Raw genomic sequence first — 25,468 nt, 5'->3', positions numbered from 1 at the left:
TTTTGCCTCCGTGGTTGAGGGGTAAGGCTCCCGACTTCGAGTCCGGAGGTCTCGGATTCAAATCACGGCGTGCGCAAGTAAATTGATTTTAATTAATTTATGTTGTTTCACAATATTAAAAATAATATTCATTAAAAAGAATATTAATTAAATATAATATAAAATAATTGTCTGGAGAAATAATGATACACGCGGCGACTTAGTTACGGCCAAATCAGCTATCAGCTTACAGGGTTTTGTAATACTAGTCCAATTAAGTCGCCAATTGGGGAATCCACAGTCTCACTGGCTCCAGACGGGAGCAGTTCGGACTCCTGTGCGGTATTCACATAAAAAAGTCACGTCGCAACTCGCAACTAGAGCGCCTGCTGTTCGCTCATCACCTCAGTCACATCGCGACTTGTGCGTAGTTATATACATGTGACTGCCTGCTCCGAGCTCATCTTCTGCACACGCGCAAGTAAATGAGACTTGTGGGTGCGTGTATACAGGTTGCTGCACACATAAAAAAGTCATGTCGCAACTAACAACTAGAGCGCCTGCTGTTGACTCATCATCTCAGTCACATCGCAACTTGTGCGTAGGTATATACATGTGACTGCCTGCTCCAAGCTCATGCCATGGAAGCCCACATTATAGCAGAAGGGTTCCCGAGAAGCATGGAAATGCATGGATTGAAATTTAACAAACTAGTTGGTGATGGCGACTCCAGCATCATGAAAAAAATAATGCAACAAATGCCATATAGTCCTAACCTTATAGTACAAAAAATAGAGTGCAAAAATCACTTACTCCGCAATTTTTGCAACAAAATGAAAGCACTTGGAAAAAAAACCAACAACGCTAAAGGCTTTGTATCAGTTCATATAAGGAAAAAGGTTGAAGCAAACGTTTTACGCATGAGAAGAGCTGTAGTTGGAGCAGTAAATTACAGTAAAGAGCAAGAAAACACAGTACAAAGTGATAAAATAAAAAATTTGAAAATGGACATAAAAAATACCGCAAATCATGTGTTTGGTGATCATAAAAATTGTGCATCGTACTATTGCAAGCCGGAGAAGTATACTGATGATCCAAATTTAGTAAGCGATCTTCGAGATTGTGGAATATGGACTGATATCCAACAATTCTTATTGTCTCTAATAGCAAATGCAGAAAGTCTTATTATTGACGTGACAAATAACACTGTGGAGCAATTCAACAACGTTATCGCCAAATTTAAAGGTGGAAAAAGGGTAAATTTTACTACAAGAGGATCTTACCAAGCAAGATGTTTTGGAGCAGTAGCTTCGTGGAATAGTGAATTGGCAACCCATTCAAGAATACAAAAGAAAATCCAAGGCCACAGTCCCGGCAAATACACGAAGCACTTTATAGAGAGAAAACGACGTTCGAAGGAGAATACACAAATGTGTCGAAAAAAAAAACTAAAGTTTGATGAAAATACGACAGAAAAAAGAAAAAAAGTTACAGGGCCCGATGAAAATTATGGTCAATTGGAATTAGAACCAGATATGCCACCTGAAATATTTGAAACGAAAAAAGAGGAATTTCTCAAAGAATTATCTTCAACGAATAAGGAAGAGCTCGAACGGAATACGGTAGGCCAAAGCAATAATAATCTGTGGGCAGTTGAAAGACGTAAGCGGATAACGGCGTCTAACTTTGGAAAAATATATAAGCTTCGGCAAAAAACTTCAGTTACGGGAGTATTAAACTCTGTACTGTACTCACAATTCAAAGGAACTATGGCCACAAATTATGGAAAAGAAAATGAAAGCCTAGCAATAGAGCAATTTTCAAAAAAAAACAAGTTTGCAGGTATCCGCTTGTGGGCTATTTATCGATAAAACCAAAAACTTTTTAGCGGCAAGTCCGGATGGCCTTATCGGTGAGGATTCTATAATTGAAATTAAATGCCCTTATAGTATAGCAAATATGTCACCAGAAGAGGGAATTGCACAAAAGATAATTGATTACTGTAAATTGGAAGACCATTCTTTAACATTAAAACGGAATCATAATTACTTCTACCAAGTACAAGGCCAGTTACATATTACTCATCGTAATTATTGTTATTTTGTTGTGTGGAGTTCAAAAGGTTTGCTGTATGAAAAAATTGAGAGGGACGATGAAATCTGGCAAAAAATCGTTCCACTGTTAGAACATTTCTACCACCAATGCCTTTTACCAGAAATAATTGACGGTCGCATACCAAGAAATTTACCGGCGAGGGAAAGGTCTGGACCATAAATTGTTTTAATTTCATTGTTTAGATGTTAAACAGTATTTTTTTTTACAATAAAGCGTTTAAAAACAAAAAATATTAGATCATTGAAGAAGATTGAAAATGTCAAGTGATGTAGGAGGTATTCCCAAAAGTGCATTTTTCTGTAATAACATAACGTATTAAAAAAGTTAAATAAAAACTAAACTAGTTATGTGTATGTACCTAATATGTAGCGCAATAAACAATATGGTGCCTCTTATACATAGATTTCAATATTCATTTGTATAATATGATATTATAATAACATAATCGATTCAACAACATGTGGTAGATGCATGTACCACTGAACATACGCTGTACCAGCATTCCATCAAACGATCAGTGGTGTATGTACTTACCATCACACATTTTCTTGTAAAATATAAATTTAAAATAAAAAAATCTAGAACAATATATTTAGTCAAATATAAAAGTTTTTTTTGGTTCGGTAGTTGTATCTTAAAAAAAGTGTCCTATAAAGGGATAATATTATGTTGAGTACAACCTTCAAAAGTTGTCAAAAAATATTTTAATTAATTTTTGTGTTCCATATCCAACTCGGCAATACGGAACGGAATCATCTCGGGGTCTGTCTGTAACAGGTGTTTTTTTTTCAATTTTTTTCCATTAATTTATTTGACGTAAACAAATTAAATTTGTCACAATAACTTTAGTAAATAAGCTCGGTAAGTATTGGCACACTCAAGATAAGTCACCAAACAGAAAAATAATTTTAAAAAAACATCGATAACTCGGGACAACACTAGTGGACTAGTGTATCGATATAATTATTGAGAATGTCACATCACTTCGTTGACTGTATACGTATTCAACAAAACCCTCTCCGCTCCCCCTCACCCCCGAATACTGAGAGAAAGGGACACATGCACCTCAGCCTGATAATACCTAAATAAAATTGTCAAAATAGAGGTTTTGTAGTCCTCATTTTTCTACTCCAAAACTGAACCGATTTCCAAGATTTTTTTTACCAAATGTATTGGAAGAAAACATTCTATGTCTGTACGTTTTGTTTTTTTTTTAAATACATCGTCTTATTTGTATACTGAACGTTTGTCGATGGCGTTAAAAAAAGGCAATTTTAACAATTTTTGAAGGGTTATAACTCCTATAAAAAGTAACTTATCAAAAAAATCAAAACGTACCGACACGCTTGCGGTCAATATTCATATTATGTAAAAAAAATATTTTCTCTAGTATCAAAATCCAGAGAGGGAAATGAGGAATACGTTTGTATGGAAAAAACACCACCCGGTTTCCTCTTAAGTGAAAATAAAGCTAAAAAATCACTCAACTTGTGAAAATTAAGTAAATATTGAATTTAAATTTTATTTAAAAAATATCGAAAATGCGGTGTTGCATCTTGAAAGCAGTTAAATAGATCTTCCTGAGCTCCATAAATCACGAGAGAAATGCATATTATAATTATAAAATACATGTACAAGCTGTTGAAAGAATACAAAACAAATTTTTACGTTTAATAAATTTAAAAATGGGTATACCAGAAATTATGTTGAACTGCAGCACTCTGTTAAATTATATGAATATGCTTAAATTTTCTGACAGAAGAATTTTCACTGACTTGATATTTCCATTTTAAATTCTTAATGATTTAGTGGATAGTCCGGTATTGCTAGAATTGATAAGCTTCCAGATTCCACAACGTAATACTAGAAGTCAGGATTTATTTCAGTGCAGAAATTCTGTGACTAATTACCGTTATTGTATTCCTCTTCGCCCGGAATATTAATGGAAGGAAACAATTATACCAAGTCAGTGGACATCTTCAATTTATCTTTAAACAAATGTAAAATGTTGTTTGAATCAATTCGGTCCCGTACAATAAATAATGTATATTTCGTAATATTCATATTTAAAACTCCTTAAAAATGCGTTAATTAATAAATAAATAAGTGGTGCAAACGCAATCTCGCCTCATTACATGACATATAGGTATAAAAATTAAATGAAAGTTAGTAATTTGAAAAATAATTAGATGAATGTTCATCAGGGTGGTTGCCACATCATCTGTATTCATCTTTCATTAAGATAAGAGCTGAGCCACTCAAAGGTATGCACGACAATGATCTTGTTTGAATTCCAGGTCTTCACTCAGAAGCTAATGATGCCAGAACTCACCACATGAGTTTTAAGAACACTCACAAAAACAGTTACCTATATTTGATAATAATATACCTAGTCAAAATATTGCCAGCTCTGCAAACATTAACATAGTATTTCATGCTTCAGTCAGAACTTGCAAGGTTTTCAAGACATGCATAAAAATATTGTCTCTTACTACAGAATAATAGAAGAATGTGTATGAGACGATGTATGAATGTAAATGAGGCAAGAAGTGTGTGCTAGGACCGAGTTGTTTGACGGTCAGTTCTCTCTGCATACCCCTGCGGAGAAACGGCGTGATGGTTATTTAGTTAGTCTCTTACTGTCATAGTGAGAAATATTATGTAAACGGAATTAGAAAGATAAAACAGTACGCTTTATATTCAAATCTAGAAGTTAACTACAGAAGCATTAAAATATGCGCTTCTATGAAACGGAAGGTACCGAACGCAACTTTAACGAAAAAAATTATGAAACTTTGTGAATTTTACTATTTATTATTTTTTAATGAAACGACAACAAAGTGGTGTGACAGTAATGTACAATTAATACATCTGTCTAATAATATGTGTATTTTTTTTTATTCGTAATTTTGGTTTAGTGTGTAGACAAAAAACGTAAAATGAGCAATTAAAAAAAATTATGTTGGCATTTAAAATTTTCCTATTTTTTAAATTATATGTTATTTCTGACTATAAAACTTGAAAGATTATTTTATATTCATAAAAGAGAGTTTTAATGTTTCGCTATTTCTTATCGTTTGGATATTTTTGCAAAGCGGAAATACACGCAAATTCTTCAACCTTCTGTCTTTAAAAAATATAACAGTCAATATGCCAGAAACCTGACTGGTTAAACGAATAAATGGAGCTTATAACTACTGACCCTGAAACACTACGTCACTCGTAGTTGACATTTTAAATTGCAGAATTTATGATAGGTTAAACCCTGATGCTAAAGTTGAAAACATTCCCAAGAAACATCTCAGAGGGATGATTAAACAATCAAAGTTTCCCAAACTTATAAATTCCCTGCAAATCTTTCTAACTTTTACCTCCATACGATAAGAATAAAATTTAACGCTCTCAAACTTTTTAATTTCAAAGCCCAGCTCATGAACCTTTGAAAGCTTTGTCTCCGGTCACGGTCTATTATTTATGCATGTCCATAAGGACCAGAACTTGCTCCCCTTTTGGAAAGCGTTTCTTTTTGGATTTTTTAACTTTACATTTATTTACTATACCCTTTCTTACTATTGTTGGTTATTTCTCCGCAAGAGTCCCTTATATGCGTACCCTTTTTAACTTTTGTTTTTTAATCCAATTAAACCATGGAATAGATAAGATGAAGTTTTCAACGTGAAGGCCGCCTAACGACATTATACATTTTTACTAATTAGTCCGAGAAGGCCAATCAAATACCGACATTATTGCACGGAGAAAAATCAATATTTTCCCTCACGATAAATTAAGACCTTATTAATAAATAATAATAATATTTTTATTCCAGGATGTGGGGAGGTTAGTGCCATCCCACATGTCCCATATAAATATTCACATTGATTCTTCAAAGGATATGTGAAAATGAAAAATATATTTAAAAAAAAAAGAAATTAGGGACGTGATCTTGAGTAAGCTTGGGCCCAGCGCTCACTCAATTGCCTTGATTTTGTAAAATAACTACAAATAATTTTCGTTGCTACGCAAAAATATTGGGATTTTAATGAACAAATTTTCTGACATCATGATAGTATATATATTTTCCCATTAGGTGATTTTTTCATCCAAATATTATTATTCGTAATTTACTCAAATTTATTAGGAAACCTGTTTATTCGTTTGTAAGGCCTGCAATCCCATTTTTAACCGGAATTACCGGATTATCAATAAATTAGCTATATTAATTTTTCTCAGTGTGGCGCGCTCTGTCTCTCTTTCTTCCTGATATCATTGAAGGTGACATACGATTCTAATAACGGGGGTTTGCTCAGCGCTAACATTTTAATTATTTCTAATGAACGTATTACTAAAATCTCAAATGTTTCTAGGGGAATCTCTGCGGATGTAAGTTATTTTTATTTTAAATTTATAAAAATAACCTTACCATAAAAATATTTTAATAGAGTTTGAAAAACTCAACACGGTGACAATTCAACACACTTTTGAAAAGTGATATAAAGTCATTAGAAACGATGAAAAAAATAAAATTTTAACCTATCCTAACCTTACCTAACCTACTTAAGCCAGTTAATAAAGTTTTTGTTTCATCACTTTCCATGACTTTATATAACTTTTTAAAGATGTGATGAATTATCATTGTGATGATTTATCCGGTCACCATAGTTAGTAATAGCATAGATCACTGTAAAAATGTATTATATATTTGTTCAGCGCCCCTGAGTGATTTTGCACAAAAACGGCGCTAAACAAATCATCCAAATATTATTGTTATTATAAAAGTTTTTTTCGTTTTATTTGAGGTTTCAACCTTCCTCCACAGGAACTGGCTTTTAATTGTTGTGAACTTTTAAAATGTCTTCAAAACATATAATAATTTGGGTTGGCTGATGACTGAAGACTCCTTGAAAACTGAGTCAAATTTACTGCTATGGTTTCATATATATTTTTAATGTGTATGCGTGGCTACCACTAAACTGTTGAAATATTACATTGTAATCGACAACGAGTCATTCTGCCGAGTTTCAGCTTGATCAGATGTCGGAAAGTGGGTTTGTTTCCACTTCCAAGATTCCACTTCATTCATAAATACATTCAAGAAAACAAAAGTGATATTCAAATAGATACATATACCTCTATAAAAAATGTAGTCCTTCTTTTTATGCAGATACATTAAAGTAGCTTAGTTCTTTTAAAGGTATGCTTTTTTTACTCGGTCGCTGTTAGTATTTTGCTTTGCCATCACGGTGGTGTGGTAATGCAATCAGTGGAGCTGGTATTACAGGGAATCGCCTCTCTGGCACAAAGCACTCTCCACTCCGGCTAGGAAATCAAAGAATGAGGAAAAAAGGACAAAGGGAGGAATGAAAACGGGGAGATAAAAATGGGGATGGGAGAAGTAAGGAACAGAGTAAAGAAGCGCAGAGTCGACAGTATTCAGCAGAGAATTGGTCCAAGTCTACCACGCCCCACTCACTAACAGGAGAACGAGGGATCCAATCACGTTTTTTAAACCACAAGAACTATTTAATTGAAAAAATTCTATGCTTTAACAAAGTCATACTTGTATAATACGTTTGTATTTTAATATGTATATTTTAACGTATTTTAAACTAGACACCTCACCTTAATATTTACATTAAAAAAGTTGCAGGGGTTCCACTATTAAATTTCTTGTTTTGATCTAATGATAGGAGCAGCAGAGGATAAATGATATATCTCTGCCAATCCCTGTTAGCATACGGAACTTAATTTGGGGTGTCTGTGCTCAAAGTATTATTGATCCTATCTAAAATGAACGAAAAATGATAAAACGTGTTTTCAACAAGCGATCGATAAGCTATTTCTCCATTCGACTCTTCATGGAGTATAGTAATTTTAAATGTACGTCAAATTCATCTAAAAAACTGACAACACAATTGCATGACCAGATATATAACCAACCGACGCTACAATGTACCTAAACTTCATATTAAATCAGCACAAAGACAATTCATCTACCTAGCTCCTAAGAGTTTCAATCTTTTCCCTGATAACTTAAAAACCGAAACCTATAAAATAACCTAAAAACCAGATCCTTAACAAATAAAACACCAAACGTACCGATAACACACACCACACACGGACAAAGACACTTTCAATACTACGCTACTAAACTATTTAATTGTATGCCTATTACTCTCGAAGCAACTACTAACTGCAAATACATCCGAAAACATTCACAAAAAACATATCACAGCCTGGATCAAAAACCAAGATATTTTATTTTTTCAAAACATAATAACTCCAAACCAAACAAAACTAAATCATAAAAAGTGTTTAGTTAATAAACACGTTTTTCGAGATTTTATCAACTATACTCATACTTACAATACAAATATATGCACTTACATTTATGTTAAAATATATTAATATATATTTTTTTAAATATTTTTTATGAATATTCAATTTTCAAAAACCATTAAAATTTTATGAATATTCATTTTACGAAAACCAAAAAAATAACAAAAATTAAAACTTATAAAAAATAAAAACTTTCTTCTACAACACATAAATACTTGTCAGACCTATACATAACCACGTAAACAACTCAGCACAGGTTCTCTTAGTGTGTTGTAAGTGTTCACGAAACAATACTACTCACATACAGTTTCAGCTTCTCAAACCTACCTTACACACAACATATTATAGTTATAAGTTTGAAATATATCATGTACAAATATAAATAATTATGTGAACACTGTAAATATTATATAGAAATAAAAAATTAAAAAATTAAATAAAATTAAAAATAATAAAAAATTAAAAAAACCTACAATCATAACACCCATATACGTTCTACACTCCTACCACCTAATCTCCCTTCATACATCTCTCAAATTAGTTATCCATTTTTTTTAATTAAATTATTATATAAAATGCGTATAAACAAATCTGAATTGAATTATTTAATAACATATTTTATGTGTGTTATAAAAAAATTTTCAAAATGAAAACTTCACCACATAACACAGGGGAATCCCTGGCATTGCGTGTGAAATATATATGAGCACTGAAAAATGTATCCACTTTTAAAAAAAATATAGCATGGAATTCAAAAAATTCGAGTAATAAATTTGAAATCGTCATCATGATAAATATTATTTTCCGTTGTATTTACGTTCTGCATAACTCTGCTTCAATGAACTCAAATTTGCTTCGAATTTCGTTCGTGTCATTTTCAAAATTGAAACTGATTATGTGAACAATTCATTCAAGCGGTAAAGTACGTAGCTATAATATAATATTTTAACAGAAATATATAATATAACCTCTATATAAACTCTACACTTTCAAAATGGAAACTGATTTTTCAAGACTTCAGATTTTCCGGTGATTTTTTAAACTTCCAGAATATTTTTTCGCACTGTAAATACCGTTTATATGTCAGTGGATATATATTTTAGGTTGTCAAAAACATCACCAATATTATGATTGATGAATTTTAATATATATTCTACTTACTTTTTCCCAGGTTTCCTCAACCCCCGTTCGGACGATTACCCGCGGTCACCGGCGAACTATGGCCTCATGGACCAGATCGCGGCGCTGCACTGGATCCAAGAGAACATCGCCGTGTTTGGGGGAGACCCAACCAACGTCACCCTGGTGGGACACGGAACGGGGGCTGCCTGTGTTCACTTCCTGCTGACATCACTGGCCGTTCCAGAAGGTAAACCAATATTTTCAATTATATCATACTGTGTCCCAAAGACCGTATGGTACATTATCAGATTAATAGTAAACACATTTATATAAACCTTGATAACCGTGCGTCTGATAGATAGACCACACTTAAATAAATTAATTATTAACTGTCACTGGCATAAAATGATGTGAAAATGTGTGAAATCATATGACACAATTTAAATATGCAACAAGATTTACACAAAAACCTCACCGTACACGAAGAAAACAAATGCGTGTTGTTGTCTTCCAAAAGATACCTCAAACTTCGCGTAAAACAAAGTAATTTCTTTGTAAGCACCTCTGTCGTGGTGAGTATTATACTACTTATAAACACAAGAAAATTTCCGCAAGCCGAGCCGCGAATTATGAGAAAGGAACCAAGCAATCGCAAACAGCCCGAAACGCCGCTTGCGGTTGATAAGCTTTGCAAAATTTTGACAGTTTATACCATTGGTGAACTAGTTGCATACCTACGTTCGGTTCTTGCCAACTTCCATGTTATTCAATCCTTCACTGTCCACCTATATGACTTAGTGTTGTACATACTTTAAGTGTTGACCTTTGTAGTCGTGTGACACACTCCTGTTATTTTGTTAATTTTAACAATATACACGACTGACAATATGAAATAATAAAACAATATTTTTGTAAAACGATACCAAAAAAACAGACCATGATGAATTTTGGGTCATGTGTAGTCAATGAAAATAAGAGATTCGAGAAATTTAGTAACCCTTAGGACTATTACTTAATATTTTCGGAATCTTGCCACTATAGTCGATGTTATAATCATTAAAGTCGACACATAGTCTTAAAAGATTGGGAGAATCTTTATTTGGTTCTTCGGAAAGGAATATGGAAAGTTGCGGGTTTTTTCTAGTATACGGTGATTGATGTTTAGTTGTTTCATTGTTATACATCTGACTTTTTGGATCTCTGTGGCTCATAATCTGTCTAATTATTGTAATTTTTTACATCCAGAGTATGGTTGTATACTTGATGCAAACGTCAACATCGGCATTTGTGCATAGTTTGATTTTATGCTCACGACCTATAATACTAAATATCGACCTGAAAAAATGCTTTGTAACTGTTGATCTCTGAGGTTTAATGGCACGTTTTGTTATTATTTTTCTCCGTAGTCGAGTTGCGAATGTTTCCTATTGTTATTGATCTCAGTGTTTTAGTTGTATACGTCTTTGTCTTTTTCGTTTTCATTGATTCAGTGGTATATCTTCTTGTATTGATTCGGGAATTTCCGAGTTCGATAAACTTAACAGCCCAACAATATAGATGTTTACAAAACACAATTTTCCCTAGACGCTAAAGGTCAATCAACACAGAAAACTTTCCTTTCATCCATAGGTATTATTATCGAATCTGACATTAATATTCAAAGTTCATCAGATTGACTGAGTACTTCATTGTTGAACTTCATAACTCTATTGATATTCATGTTAAATATTCATGAATATAACGTTATTAGTACCTTCATTACCATTTCCGTACGTCGAACAACCGTGCAAAATCTGAATGTAGTATTTCCCGTACAATAGGTGTAAAAGGAACAGTTGGGCTGGAGGTATTTTGCGCAATTTTAAAACAAAGTTCAATCAACAAAAGCTCACATAATAAGCTGCCTAACCGCATTGTGTTTTGATCCAACAAGGCAAACAGCGCCATTGTCTCGATTCAAGTATTTCGATTGTCAGAGGGGTGCTTGTCACTCATTAATGGAAAACAAAAAGCACAATAAAGCGTTCAATACTTTACTATGACGGGGATGTGCCTAGGTACTTAATTCTGAACATTCATGCTGGTAGCTTGTAATTTGAAGGGCGATAACATAGAAACAGTTTATGAGTTATACCAATGTAATTATTTTAGGTTGTCTTTTGTTTCTTTATAGTCTAATTTTATTTTATTTTTATCTATATATGTATTTATTTAGTACAGGAAATACATATTGACTTTACTGTATACAATTGACGGTCCAACTATGAGGAATTCCCGTTTTAGGAAAGTTTAAATTTGGACGTATTAGAATTACATATTTTGTACAAAAAAGGACAAAAGAAATAATAAAGAAAAAAATAATAAAGGAAAAAGAATTTAAAAAAATAGATTAAAAATAAATTTAATTTGATGTTTGTCTAGCATACCTATTAAAATAATAATAATAGTTACATGTTATAAAGGTTTAAATATAAAGGTGTTTTGTTTTCGTTTTCGTTCTATTTTTGTTTTGTTTTTGTTTTTTTTTTTTTTTTTTCTTTTTATTGTTTTTTTTTTGTTGGGAAGAAAAAACGTGGGAGTTAAAAGTAAAGTGAAAATGGGTGGATAGAGTTAATTTTTACTCAAAACGGTCCTCGTCAGGAGGCAAAAACACAACGACTCTGCCCAAAAATTGAATCTCTTATTTGTTTGCTTTCATAATACATAAATTCTCTGTTTTTCTTCTCCGTTTCTTTTGGCTTCGTGCACTCTCCAGAGAGAAGTTCTCACACCTATGTTATGATATTGGAAACTCGTGTTTTGCCTGCGCCGTTCTATAGTCATTATATTATATTTATAATTTTCCTTTTTCCTTTTCTAAGGGTCGTCATGTCCCGAACACACTGTAAAATAGGTGGCACCGCCGGTCACTCCTGTGGTAGACGCTAAGTCCGTTCTTGTACTTAGTATAATCAAATGCGAGAAGGTGTGATGGTCCATGGTATGGAGAAAGCAGTGCAATAAGATCCAGGGTTGAATAAGAGACCTGGCGAGTGGTGTGACTAGAAGAAGCGGGGCGCGGGCAAGTGAGACTTGAGGAACACGGCGTTCAGCAGCGTACAAGCGCAAGGAAAATGGAAAACGAAGACTCTCGTTGCTATAACATCCTCGTTTTCGATTACCCCCACAACCTCGTCCGGTACACCTATCTAACTATCTCACTGTCGCCCCCAAAGTAGTAGCTACAGAGGTTGAACTGTTATACAACCCTATTTGATTTTGCCAACCCATTTTTCCAATTCTGATATCTTGATCCTTGAAATGAATAGATTTAAGTATTTTATGCACTTGATAGTGCAATATCTTACTCTGCCTTGGAGTAACCTATCTAAATAAACGTATCCAAATTATTTGGTGATTTATTTACCAAACAAAATTAATTCGGTTGTCATGTACGTTACATTCTAAAGTTCGAAAATTCTCAATTTTCTGTAGTGGTAATTGGCCTTGTTATTTTTCAAAATTATTTTGTATAGTAAGTATTTGTATTTCAATTTTTTTTTAAATTTAATTCCAGTAATTTTTCAGGGTCTGCACAAGTACTTACGTATTTTTGATAGACATAGAAATAGCATTTAATTAACGGTTATATATAGCGCCTTTGAGGTGATTTTTCACAAAAACGGCACGATGAAAATGATAAAACTATTATTATTATACATAAACGTCAAAAGTCGGTATTTGCTTCTCATTAATTTTTACTGTTTGAATTCGAAAACTCTTTACCATAAATAATTTTGGTAAATATTACAATTTTTTTAAATATAACCTTTTGATTTGCCTTAATTACTATAAAAAGAAACTTGTCTGCATTTGGAAAATTTTCACTTTTTTCATTTTATTGTTTAACTACGTAAAATTAAAATCCGGTTTCGTTGTATGGGATGACAGCCAAAATAATTTCTGTTGATGATATTTTCTTATGTTAGTATTCCTGATACCGTAGTTTCTATAGTATCATAGCATAGAGTGGCTAGAAGAGACATAATTACCATTTCCTCTATAAAAATCAGGTAGGTACTACTTTGACGGAGCTCTGAAAATAAAATAAAAGTATTTAGACGTGTTTTACACATAAAGAAATATTTTAAAAAGGTTGGGTTATTACAGTTTAGGTCTGTGTAGGTAAGGTTCGGTTAGGAATGGTTAGGTTAAAATAATAAAAAAAATTGCAAAAACGTGAAAACGTTTGTAGTTTTGTAGATGTCGAAAAACTTCAATAGTGAGTGCCGGTCAGAAACGTAAAATCAGGTGCAATTTTTCTGTTTCGGCTAGAAACGGTACATTTTTTTCTAAATGTCAAACCTTTCTCTAGAAAAATATATACATTTGTATTATTTTGTTCAATCTTACTACCAACTGAGTACAACCTTAATCATGGAAGAACTTGATATGAGAAGCGAGACCGTCATAAATTGGTCTTCGTTTTACCGGGATGTTTGCATCATTTCGTTCTACAAAGTGAAACAAAAAATGCATGTCGGTATCACAGTGGTGATTCTTCTTCTTTATGTGCCGTATCAGGTCCCCCCGACGTTGGCGATCACTCTTGAAAATGTCTCTTTGTCTTGCGCTGCCCGGAATAGCTCCTCCACACTTCTAATGCCGGTCCACTCTCGTATATTTCGCAGCCAAGACATTTGTCTCCTACCAGGCCCTCTGCGACCCTCTATCTTGCCTTTCAATATTAACTGGAGCAAGTGATACTTCTCCCCTCGAAGTACATGACCCAGACATGAAATTTTCCTGATTTTTATTAATCTAAGCAGTTCTCTCTCTGCTCTAGCCTGCCTGAGAATTTCTGTGTTGGTGATCATGTCGGTCCATGGGACTTTGAGTATTCTCCGGTGAAGCCACATTTCAAAAGCCTCTAACCTGTTCATGGTATTTACTTTCAAGGTCCATGTTTCACATCCAACAGTGGTGATTGACGAGGTTGAAATTGTAAAAAAAACTACGCACCATTGTTTTTCTTATCCGCATGAAGTCAGCTATGGTCTAGCCACTTGTGTAGAGCCAGGAATTAGAATTATTTGAAACGGCTGTCACCCCATACAACGAAAGCTAATTTTCATTTTACGAAATCAGAAATTTCCCAAATGCAGATAGTTGCCGTTTATAGTAATCAAGATGAATAATTATGTTTTTTATAACACATGCGTGGCCAGCGATCTCGAAAATATACCATTATTTTAACTAACTATTCATCTTAAATTGTACAAAAAATTAAAAGTAAATAACTCATGTGCATTTTAACGGTCGGATCCTGCTAGCGTTTGACAACAACAGTTAAATATCACATAAATGCACATTATCTGTGGAATGGTCACGCTAAATGTCATTTTCAAACATTAAACAGCCGTCCATTTCCTAGAACCATAACAACACGCCGCAATAACAGCACGTCCGGATAATAATAAAAACCGGGAAACCTACATTACGCCACAAAGAAAACAGATTCCTTCCATTCAGAACTCAGAAACAATCGGACGCTGGTCCTTTGTCCGCCATTTTAAGCTACTAAGGTTCGTTTTTTTTGCAACCATAGCGCTTTTTTGAAAACCATGGATATTTGTATATGGTCGTAGAGGTAAGTTGATTTCTTCGTGGATAGGTACCTACATATTGAATGTTATTGTTAAATAATATTGTTTATAAATATTCCTCTCCTTTTCACGAACGTGAAAAAAATAAATATTTTTTTGTATTCAATAGTAAAATCTGGGTGGCAAGTAATTCAGCAGTAGTACAGTTTTTTTATGTAAATAACGAACAACGGTTCCAACTGCTCCTAACCATCTGGAGCCAGTGAGACTATGGTATCCCCAATTGGGGTATGTTGTGAGGCTATAGGGATTGGTAAGGGGGAGGAGATGGGGAAAATGAAGGTGTGGGAGTACCTGACTATTCAGATCTGGTCACCACGTTTCTGAATATTGGTCTTAAACCGGAGTGATACTGAAAGTATCTTCCACTCTAGAACGTGCCTCAAATATAATACATATTAATTAAAATAAATAAATTGTGAGTTAAGACAAATTAATCAGTAAAATTTACTGTGATTTAAACCTTCGGCTTCCAAGGCGAGAACCTTACCCCTCAACCACTACAACTACCACAACTTTATATCGGGTGCTTTACCCGTGCTGACGTCAGCACCTAGTAGGGCTCACATTATCAAATAATGTTATAAAAAGTTATTGTTTCATAAAAATAAAATTTAAAAAAATTATTATATTTTTCCATCAAGTTCCTTTGATCTCCCACATGATATTTATTTCTTTCGTTTTCACAAAAACTAAATGGTTTATGTTGTATACTAATATACGTTCCTAACTAAAATTTGTGGCTTCGAAATTTCGATCAATACAATTTTCTGCGAACTAATAATCTCCTTTAGGCATGTATAACTTTTCCAAAGAGGAAATTCGACGAATTCTACTTATTGTAGAAATAGTATCATGATTCCATAAAGTAACTTAAATTATATTTACCATGTTTTCTGATAGGTTAACTAACAATAAGATTTAAATATCAAAAGAAATGTAAAAAATATACTAACTTAGCTTATATATAAAAAAGAGTTTATAAAATCTTTTTGAACTGGTACTGAGAAATTTCCAAAATAAGTTTTCGCGTGAATTTTTTATGAACTGATTTATGGTGGTTGGGTGAAAAATGAAAACAAACCTACCAAAAATTGAAGGTATTTTATGCACCGATGGATGATTCCCTATGCCGCCATTCCTAAGGGCCTCAACCAAATACATTTTATTTCCCACTCGAGTAATTGGTGTCATATTTAACATTTTATTTAATTTACACTATTCCTCAACATTTTAAACTGCTTACTGAGTTTTAAAGCCAATGAATCCACCTTGATTTCTCTGCTTATCCCATATTTTTAGGTTCTATAAATCTGGCATATTATGCCATGCGATCGTTCAAAACGTTTTTGCAAACTTGGCATAATATGCCGAAAATCGCTCGAGTAAATTTATTCTGATTCTGAATAAGACGTTAATTATATTACAATTATTAAAGGTAGTTTACAGGTACAAAAGTTGAATTGTTTGTATGGGGAAAATAAATTTTTCAATTTTTTTTTTCTTCAAAATGTTTGCACTTTACACCCGAATAACCTGTATATAATCATTTAGAATTATTGAATCGTTAATATAAATACAATTAATAACCATTTAGAAATTTAAATGACAGTATTCAAACTATTTCAATTTTTTTTTTTAATTTTGCTTATTATTTGTTTGGGATTTATTGAATTCATACCGACCATTAAGGAATGTGAAAACCGAAAAAAATCAAGTTACGTATGACGTCAGACGTACCTCACCAGATTTCGATCATTTTGGCGGGCTTTGAAAAATTGGCAACTTTGAAAATGATTTTAACTAAATGTTTTTAAAAAAACTGGCATTTGAGTAGGAAGATCAATATTATTTATTTAAAAATAAAATGTTTATATTCTTCCTGTGCTAACAACTTGGCTGTGGAATAAATGAATCATCGCCAAAATATATTAAATTAAACATGCATCTAGTGTAAAGCCAATTTAAAAAAAAAAAATCCTACATATTTTTGGCAGCGTTGTTTTTTTTGTTGTCTGTATGATATATTTCATACAAAACTATACGGGCACTTAATTATAACAGACATAACGATCTGCCAGTTTTTAGTTTCAGCGCGCCTCTCCAAATGCACAGTCCATTGTGTGGATCCACTCCGCAGTGAATATCGCAGTTGCAATTGCAAACGGCAGCACTCGAATAATAATAATAGATGTGTACCTACCTACCTTCATACAGCGTCATCATGCCCGTGTGCCCGCTTCGTCTACCCGAGAATATAAGGGCTTCGATTGGATGCATCGAAAAAATAAAGTATTTGATGTGTATGATGGGACAGGAGTCAGCAACGGTGGTGCGCGAGTTGTTAAGACCTATAGAGCTATACAATTAGAGGCGCTATTTTATACTAATATCTCATCGAAACGGGTTTCATTATTACAACCAAGTGAGCGGCGCGCGTAAAGAGAATTCGGTAATTTTAGTTGGATCGTTGAGAGTGTTGGAGGTCAATTGGAGGTAAAAAGGGTGATCTTATTTTTTCGTTTTATTTCTCATCTGAATATAATACATCAATTTGATGAACCTGTATTCTGTATTTCTACCGAAATATAACAGACCTCCCTTAAACGCTCTTACGGGTAGTTTTTAGTGTTCACGCTCTTTTTCGAAGATTATTTATTTTATTTTTTAAATTTGATCCATGGCCTATGTCATCTTAAGGAATGCTGTTTGGAGGGGCTCTATGCATAATAATGTAGCATTACGTAATTATAACATGTAGGATTATCTTTATTCAGATGACCAGTTGAAAAATAATTACCGTCGGTAAAAAAATCGTAAGTCTCGCTCCAAATTTTGTAGGTATGAAAATAACAACAGCGTTTCTTTAAATGCTACTTGACAAATTTCATGTTTGCTCTATTTTAAACAAGTTATGTGTTGTTAAATGTTTTCGCTTACAATTATTAATAATAATCGTTTTTAATATTAGCGCGATCCCTCTATCTTTCTTGTTTACTCTCTCCCTTTCAAACCATCAAGTAATCTTCTGCTTTTCGAATGCTTATAACGAAGCCGTAGAGTCGCTTTCGTCAAGCAAACTGAGCGCTTGCCATGTTAGATACTAAGCTGCAATGCGAAAATGTGGTGACATCAACGCGTGTCATAGGGTGCGTATAAACAGGACAAAATTACGCGAAATTAAACTGCGCGAAACGCCACTTGCTGTTTCTTTGCTCCCTTCCCATAATTTGTGGCTCGGCTTGCAGAAGTTTTATCCTGTTTATACGTAGGATTAGAGATTATGTTACCGCCAAATTTCACCGGTTAAACTGATCGATCTCTTATAATAATAATAATAATTTAACTAAACTTAACCTCCCCAGGATGTGGGAAGGTTAGTGCAATCTCACACGTCTCATATATTTGTTGTGGTGACCGGATAAATCATCATAATGATAATCATCACAATGATAATTCATCACATCTTTAAAAAGTTACATAAAGTCATGGAAAGTGATAGAACAAAAACTTTATTAACTGGGTTAAGTAGGTTAGGTTACGTTAGGTTAGGTTTGGTTAAAAAAAAAATTTATCATTTATCACTTTTTAAAAGTGTGTTGAATTGTCACTGTGTTGAGTTATCATGGAACCATTTTTTTCACAATAGATATGTGAAAAATGCTAAATGAAGAATAATAAATTAACAACAGAGTACAACTATGCAGGGCGTGGTCTTGAATAAAACATGTCATCTAGTCGTGAATCGGGAATGACCCATTGGCTGTTAAAAAAGTTATTTCGTCATAGCTAACGAAGCTTTTTATGTTTCAAAGCTATTTTTTTTTATCTTATATTTACCTATGATTTGGGTAAAAAAGAAATACAATCGGACAAGGTTTTATTAGTATAACTCTGTATGAAAACGCTCGAAGAAGTCTCGCTCGTTCTATCGCAATCAGAATATTTCCCTTTAAAAACATTACAATTCCTTACATAAACGAGGAAAGATTACACAAAATAGTTAGTAGTAATAGGAGTTTTTTTATGTTTTGTTAGTACGCTCGTCTAACTGGTTTATGAATGTTAGGTTTTGTTTGTTCAAATATAGTTTTTTTGTTAAAAATGTACTTTAATAGTGTTTTTATGTATATTTGGTGTAAGTCTAGTACGTCAAACGTGTCGATTATTCATTCTGTATCAGACGCAAGTCCTTTACATTGACTGTAAATAGAGGGGTGCTGGATCTTCTAGTCGGAGAGCTGCTTTATGTTCAGGGCCTTTTCCGGTTGTTGTGATGTCGTGTATCCAAGGAGAGAGCAGTAGGTAGTCCAAGGAAGTGCAAGGTCAGAAGTCAAAGACGGTTCTTGTGGTTCCAGCGGGAGAAGCGGTCAGAGTAGATGTCGGAAGAGAGTTTACGCGCGGTATATATAGGAATAGCGAGAGCGTGCACACATCTGTGTGCGCGCGTCTGAACCGACCCATGTAAACGAGGTGCATTTTTGTGCAGCTTTGTGTGTTTTCACATGATTTTAATAGTCAATATTAAAATTATTTATTAGTAGTTTTTACGCCGCTTCATCTCATGAAAACTGTTTTTCCCCAGCATTTTTAATGTTTTTATAATAAATTGCACAATATGAATCAGTGGGTCCTCAGAACGACATTGGTGTGAGGAAATCCTTATAACTATTTAATATTATGTTTACATATTTCAATATTACTTTATAACATAGACGCGAGTCCAGCCTTTCAACGTGTATGTAGACTCAAGCAAATCTAACATTAATTTGCGCAATTATATATGAACAGAGAAATATTTCTAGCTTTTTTGTGCTTTGCGGTGATTGGCTGACCGTCGCCGTTCAGTTTTTGGCCCAGTTTCGCCTGGGCAAAGGAGAGGGGATGCGACGTAAATACTGTGTCCGCGGCTTGCGTTGTGTTCAGTGTTCTCCAGCCGGGGAGGGGATACGATGTAAATACTAGCTTTCTTATCCTCCCATGGTCAGAAAGCTGCTTTGCGGCCTTTGGGTAGCATTGCGTAATGCGTTCGATACATATTCATTCTTTTCTTAAAACAAAAGTAAAATCGATGTTTTTAAAAAGTACAAAAATCAATATCTTTGAATAATCCTAAATAAAACCTACTCCCATATGATAAATAAAAAAACTAGAAGGGCCTTCCTCCGTTGGTGACCGCAGCCTACCAGCACCAAGCGCCACTCCTGAGTTTGCGCTGGGCCCAAGCGCACTCAAGACCACACCCTGCATAGTTGTCCTTATTTGTTAATTTATTACATCTATCATACAAAAAAAAAGTATTTCTATATGGGACGAGTGGGAGTGCACTAATCTCCCCACATTCTGGAATAAAATTATTATTATTAAAATGTTAATGGAAACGAATGTTTCATTTAGGCCACATAGAGTGCGTTCTGTCTCACTTACACTAGTCTAGGGCCCACCCTAGACTGGCGAGTGATGACGAGATTGATGAAGTCCACAAGATATCTCCACGTGGACTTCATCAATCCAGCCCGGGAATCGTTGACCATATTATGTTCGGTAGTATGCATCGCACCGCATTCTCACATCGCCAACTCTTTGACCCCCACCTGTACACGCAAGAACAGACTGTGCACATGTGAGCAATGAATGTTGTGCTGTGTATGGATGGTCGGGGGCTTTTACTCGTATAATTATTTAAAGGTAGTTCGTTTCGAGTCTTGACTTGACGATAAATGGACCCATTTAGTCCCTAAGCAGTTCAGGTGGTGGGTGCCCCCGACTGAGTGAAAACGCACAAATATCCAGTGAATGTTTTAATTTATTTTAAATATGAATACCACACAATAGTCCCAACTGCTCTCAGCCGTCTGGAGCCAGTGAGACTATGGCATACCCAATTAGGGTATGTTGTGAGGCTGAAGTTAGTAGAGTGGGGAGGAGAAGGGGAAGATGAAGGTGGGGGAGTACCCAGCTATTCAGATCTAATCATCAAACACGGTTTAAGCCTTTTCTAGAAACGTTTCAATTCTGAATGGTGTACTTATACCAGAGCGGTACTGGAAGAATCTTTCGCTCTGAAATATGCCGCAAGTATATATACTACATAATATTTTTAATTAATAAATGGTGAAATAACACAAATTTACTTGCGCACGCCAGGATTTGAACGCGTTACCTTTGGATCGCTCGATAACGGAGGCGCCAAATATTAATCAAGCAATATTTTTCACTTTTATTCAGTATTCGATCAAGGGTAAATTTTCACTTTAGTTGGCATTAGTTCAATTTTGGTTTGCAAAGGCGTCGGATAGTCTCTCATCAATTAATTTAGTAACCTATGTAAAAAGGTTTTTAAAACAATGAATTATTAATTCGAAAAGGTTGATGATCCCAGTCCGTAGTAAATATTTGGTGTATGTATAGTGAAAAATATCTACGATCTAACCGTTGTAATATTTGGTATGATATCGAGGAGATTGAGTCCGTATCGGTTATCGGGTATCATTGCCGGCGCCATTGTTCCAACTCTTTATATTGTGCTGCTATATATTTTGCTTTAATATAGGTGGTTCATTCAACGTGTCCGGTTCCCACGGGAGGGGAAGTGAGATATGAATAATATGGAAATCGACGAATTATTATTGTTCGGGTGGAATTTTTATTTGCATAGATGCAAGCAAATAATATTCGTAAATAAAGTAAAATCAGGTATCCAAAGCTAAATTTGAATAATAATATAGAAACATATAGGTCACTATTTCTATAGAATGCATAACTAATTCAATCATGAACAAAGAACTTCATAATGTTTGACACGGGTATGGCTGTTAATATTTGACTCTTAGTTTCTACCCGGTTTTACCACAGTCAAATTTTCCTAAAAAATATATATATATATATTTTTTTTTTAGGAAAATTTAACTATATTTGACTTAATATATAGACGCCTCCTATTTGGACTACCCGGGTTTCACCCTCGTAGGCAAGTTCAGACCCTAAGGAGGTGTATATCTCTATAGCCGAGCTGACGTCAACTGTGTGCGACTGATGAATATAGGAAACTCCAGATTTTACGTAATGTGGGTGTTCGTCAGGTTTGCCAGTAAGCTCTCCGAACCTCAGCGAATCAGACACATCCGAGCTCTTGAAACATCTGATCGATTCTATTGATCTCTCGCCTGCTACCTTTCTGCCGAGTTTGTGGTTCTGAGGGCCTTCAGTGTTCATAACTATCGATGGTTGAAGCTTTATAGATCGACAGACTCGGCAGAATCCTTCACCCTTCACCACGGATTAAAGCAAATGGTTCAGGAGCCACAAGTGTTCCTGATGTCCAGACTCACTACTCCAATCTGTTAGACCTATTTTGAACCACTGTGCCACATGGATATAGGATTGAGGGCACAGTGCCTTAAGGATCGTCTTACCACTCCCTAGTGATGACATCAATCCCTGTTAACTTCAACCCGCCAAACGAGAGGCTGAAGAGAAAAGTGTGGCACTATAGATCAGCTGATTGGTGTGGTTTGCGGGCCCAGTTTTATTCTTTCTCGTAGTCAGCTGTCTGTTTTCTGACTTTGGATTCTTCCAAATGTATACATCCGCGATGAATAGTTTTATATAATCTTCTGTTAAAGAAACTGGTGTGGGCTCAAAGCCGTGGTTCAACCGACAATGCTCTTAAGCAATTCGATGAAAAAACGCGGTTTATCGAGCCTACGACAAGTCTCTCACTATTGCAGACGGTTGCCGATGGTTTCACCTATTCCTTACACTCAATAAATGCTGGCGTTCCACAAGGAACAGTTATTTCACTGACTTTATTTTTGTTGCACGTCAATGAATGTTACGCTGTTACAATGACAATTGACTGGCACGCAGATGATAGATTTTTTTTTGACAAGCCCCAAAAGGATATGCAAACTTCAACAGCTCGGAGGGCTTTGAAGCAAAGAATGGATGGTTACCTCGAGAGGGTTTCCTCTTGGGTTATGAATAACCTAGTTGAATGTAATGTTTCAAAGACCCAATCATATCTGATTACGTTTAAAAGGGATCGAAATGGCAATCTAGTCTCCTCCAATAAAAGAAATCTTCTAAACATGCCTTCCATTGGTATGCTTGGTGTAAATCTAAGTGACCAGATTAGCCATGGAGGCTCCTTTGAAGTGAGAGTTAAGCTACCATCACGTAAGCTGGGTGTACGGTACAGGGCCCGCAGATACTGCAGATAGTACACAACTGCTAACCTTGTACAAATTGCAAGTGCGCCCTACTGCTGGATTTGGCAGTCACTCTGGTCTAGAGCTCCAAGATACCTGCAAAAACCCTTGACTCTGTGCAGAAACGGGCGGTCTGTTTGATAGATACCCCTATCTTTACAGGAGGATCTCAATTTTTAGACCAAAGCGTCAGATAGGTATGCTGTCCTTGTTATACCAGCATTACAATGGAAGTCGCGTCATTGATCCATTTGGCACCAGTGCATAATCGGGAAACACGCCAAACATGCGCCCAAAAATTGTACCAGGTTGACATTTGTCACATTAGAACGGGTCGTTTCTATAGTTCAACAGCTAGGCTGTGGAACGATTTGCCGGCCTCTGTGTTTCCTCCCTCCTACAACATAGGTCTCTCCACGACCAATGCTACTCCCTCCTCTCCCTAAAAATTTCCTCCACACAGTATCCCCAGAGATGAAATAGGCCTTAAGGGAAATCATTTTTCCCAGGGCTTGCTGTGTGGAGTTTCATGTTCGTTCTTATATTTCAAATTGAAAAATAAAACAACTATTAAAACGAAATGCGTTTTTTTTCATACATAGGTATTACATAATATAGCAAAACATTCATTTTTCTCTTCACTTTTTTAATGGGTATCTGATATTACTTTTTAATTTATTTGCAGGTCTGTTATTCCATCGCGCCGTGCTGATGTCGGGCTCAGGTCTTAGTCCTTGGGCCCTGGTGCCAGACCCGGCCAAATACGCTAACCTGGTGGCAAGGCACGTCAACTGCTCTCCTGGTAAGTCAAATTTTTCAATTACATAGACTAAAAAAATTATTGTAAAATCGTTGAATCATTATTTTTTTTCAATCATTCGACTTTCCGCAAAAGTTCTGGATGAAATGGAATGTTTTTCTTTGGTATGACATAATACATATAATATATCAAAAATTCAATCGAACAAAAAAATTCACACACTTACCTGTAAATAATAATAAAAATAACAATTTAAATTGTAACGTATATTAATACGTATTAATAAAACTTACCGTATCACCAGTTATTTGCTCTACTTAACTTGCAGCAATATAGGGAATGAAATGAATACAGCTTATTAATTGTGATAAACAACAAAGGGTATATTTGAGATTTTACTTGAATACAAGAGCAATACTTCTATTTAAATCATCAGGGGTGGTTGACTACTAGACAGCCAACGTAAATTGAATTCGGCCTCGATGTTTAATTCGTATGATTAAAATTAACTATGCATCTAAAATAAAACATCACCACTGAGCGCCAGTCTAGACAGCTTATCTAAACAAATTAATATTCATGGTGATATCTAAGAGATGTGTCTAATTCATGTGGATTAATCAAATTTGTCTCACGTGTGCGTATTAATCTCCGACAATCAAGCAGCCCGTTCACGATGACCTTTCCCCACCAGCCACGAAAACCAACTGCCGGCTTCTCTGGAATTCCACGCTCGGCTCTTGAAATCAACGAGTGGCGGCATGAAATTCTATGGCAACGCGTGTCTAGAAATCATGTTAAGTGAGCGGCCAGTTCCTACCGCTACAAAATGATTGAGACGTTAATATTACTTCCATTCAAACGCAATAGAAAATAAAAACGTAAATTATAGTAGTTTTAACTTTATATATGAAATGATGTAAGCTTACCTTCAAAGGTAGGTAACGATTGGACAAAGATAAAAAAATAGATTGGCATTCCCTCGACGTTCCTAAAAATACATCCGTTGTTCGGCGACGTTCTTCGCAATTAGTGTCTCTGTAATGGTAATTTAAGAAACTTTAACAACAAAGGAACTAAACGTTAAGATGAGAATTCCCGGTATACTGTGTTTTGTCTTATTCTTTATATCTGTCCCCCCACAAAATAGAAGTTTGCGCCGGAATGCTGGAAGCCCGGGCCCTATTCTGTGTTGATGAAGTCGTATACAACTTTTGAGAAACGTCAATTTTCTGACGTCAATCTCTAAAAATAACAAACAATACCGACACTTTACACTATTATCTTATTCTTGGTTTTAA

The 25,468-nt window shown here is 34.8% G+C and overlaps 1 protein-coding gene across 1 annotated transcript in view; it reads left to right on the top strand.

Annotated features, from left to right (window-relative positions):
- The window catches only part of Nlg3 (Neuroligin 3), a 725,436-nt gene that overhangs the window by 620,588 nt on the left and 79,380 nt on the right, over positions 1-25,468 (top strand). The window contains exons 4-5 of the mRNA XM_089647690.1: positions 9,602-9,799; positions 24,093-24,209. Of these exons, the coding sequence (XP_089503816.1) occupies positions 9,602-9,799; positions 24,093-24,209 (315 nt within the window). The remainder of the gene's footprint in view (positions 1-9,601; positions 9,800-24,092; positions 24,210-25,468) is intronic.

This window comes from Hesperophylax consimilis, chromosome 26 (assembly GCF_061612785.1).
Source record: "Hesperophylax consimilis isolate HC1 chromosome 26, BYU_Hcon_1.0, whole genome shotgun sequence".
Lineage (NCBI taxonomy): Eukaryota > Metazoa > Arthropoda > Insecta > Trichoptera > Limnephilidae > Hesperophylax > Hesperophylax consimilis.
Note: the sequence above shows the minus strand (reverse complement) of the source record. Positions and strands in the feature narration are given on the sequence as shown.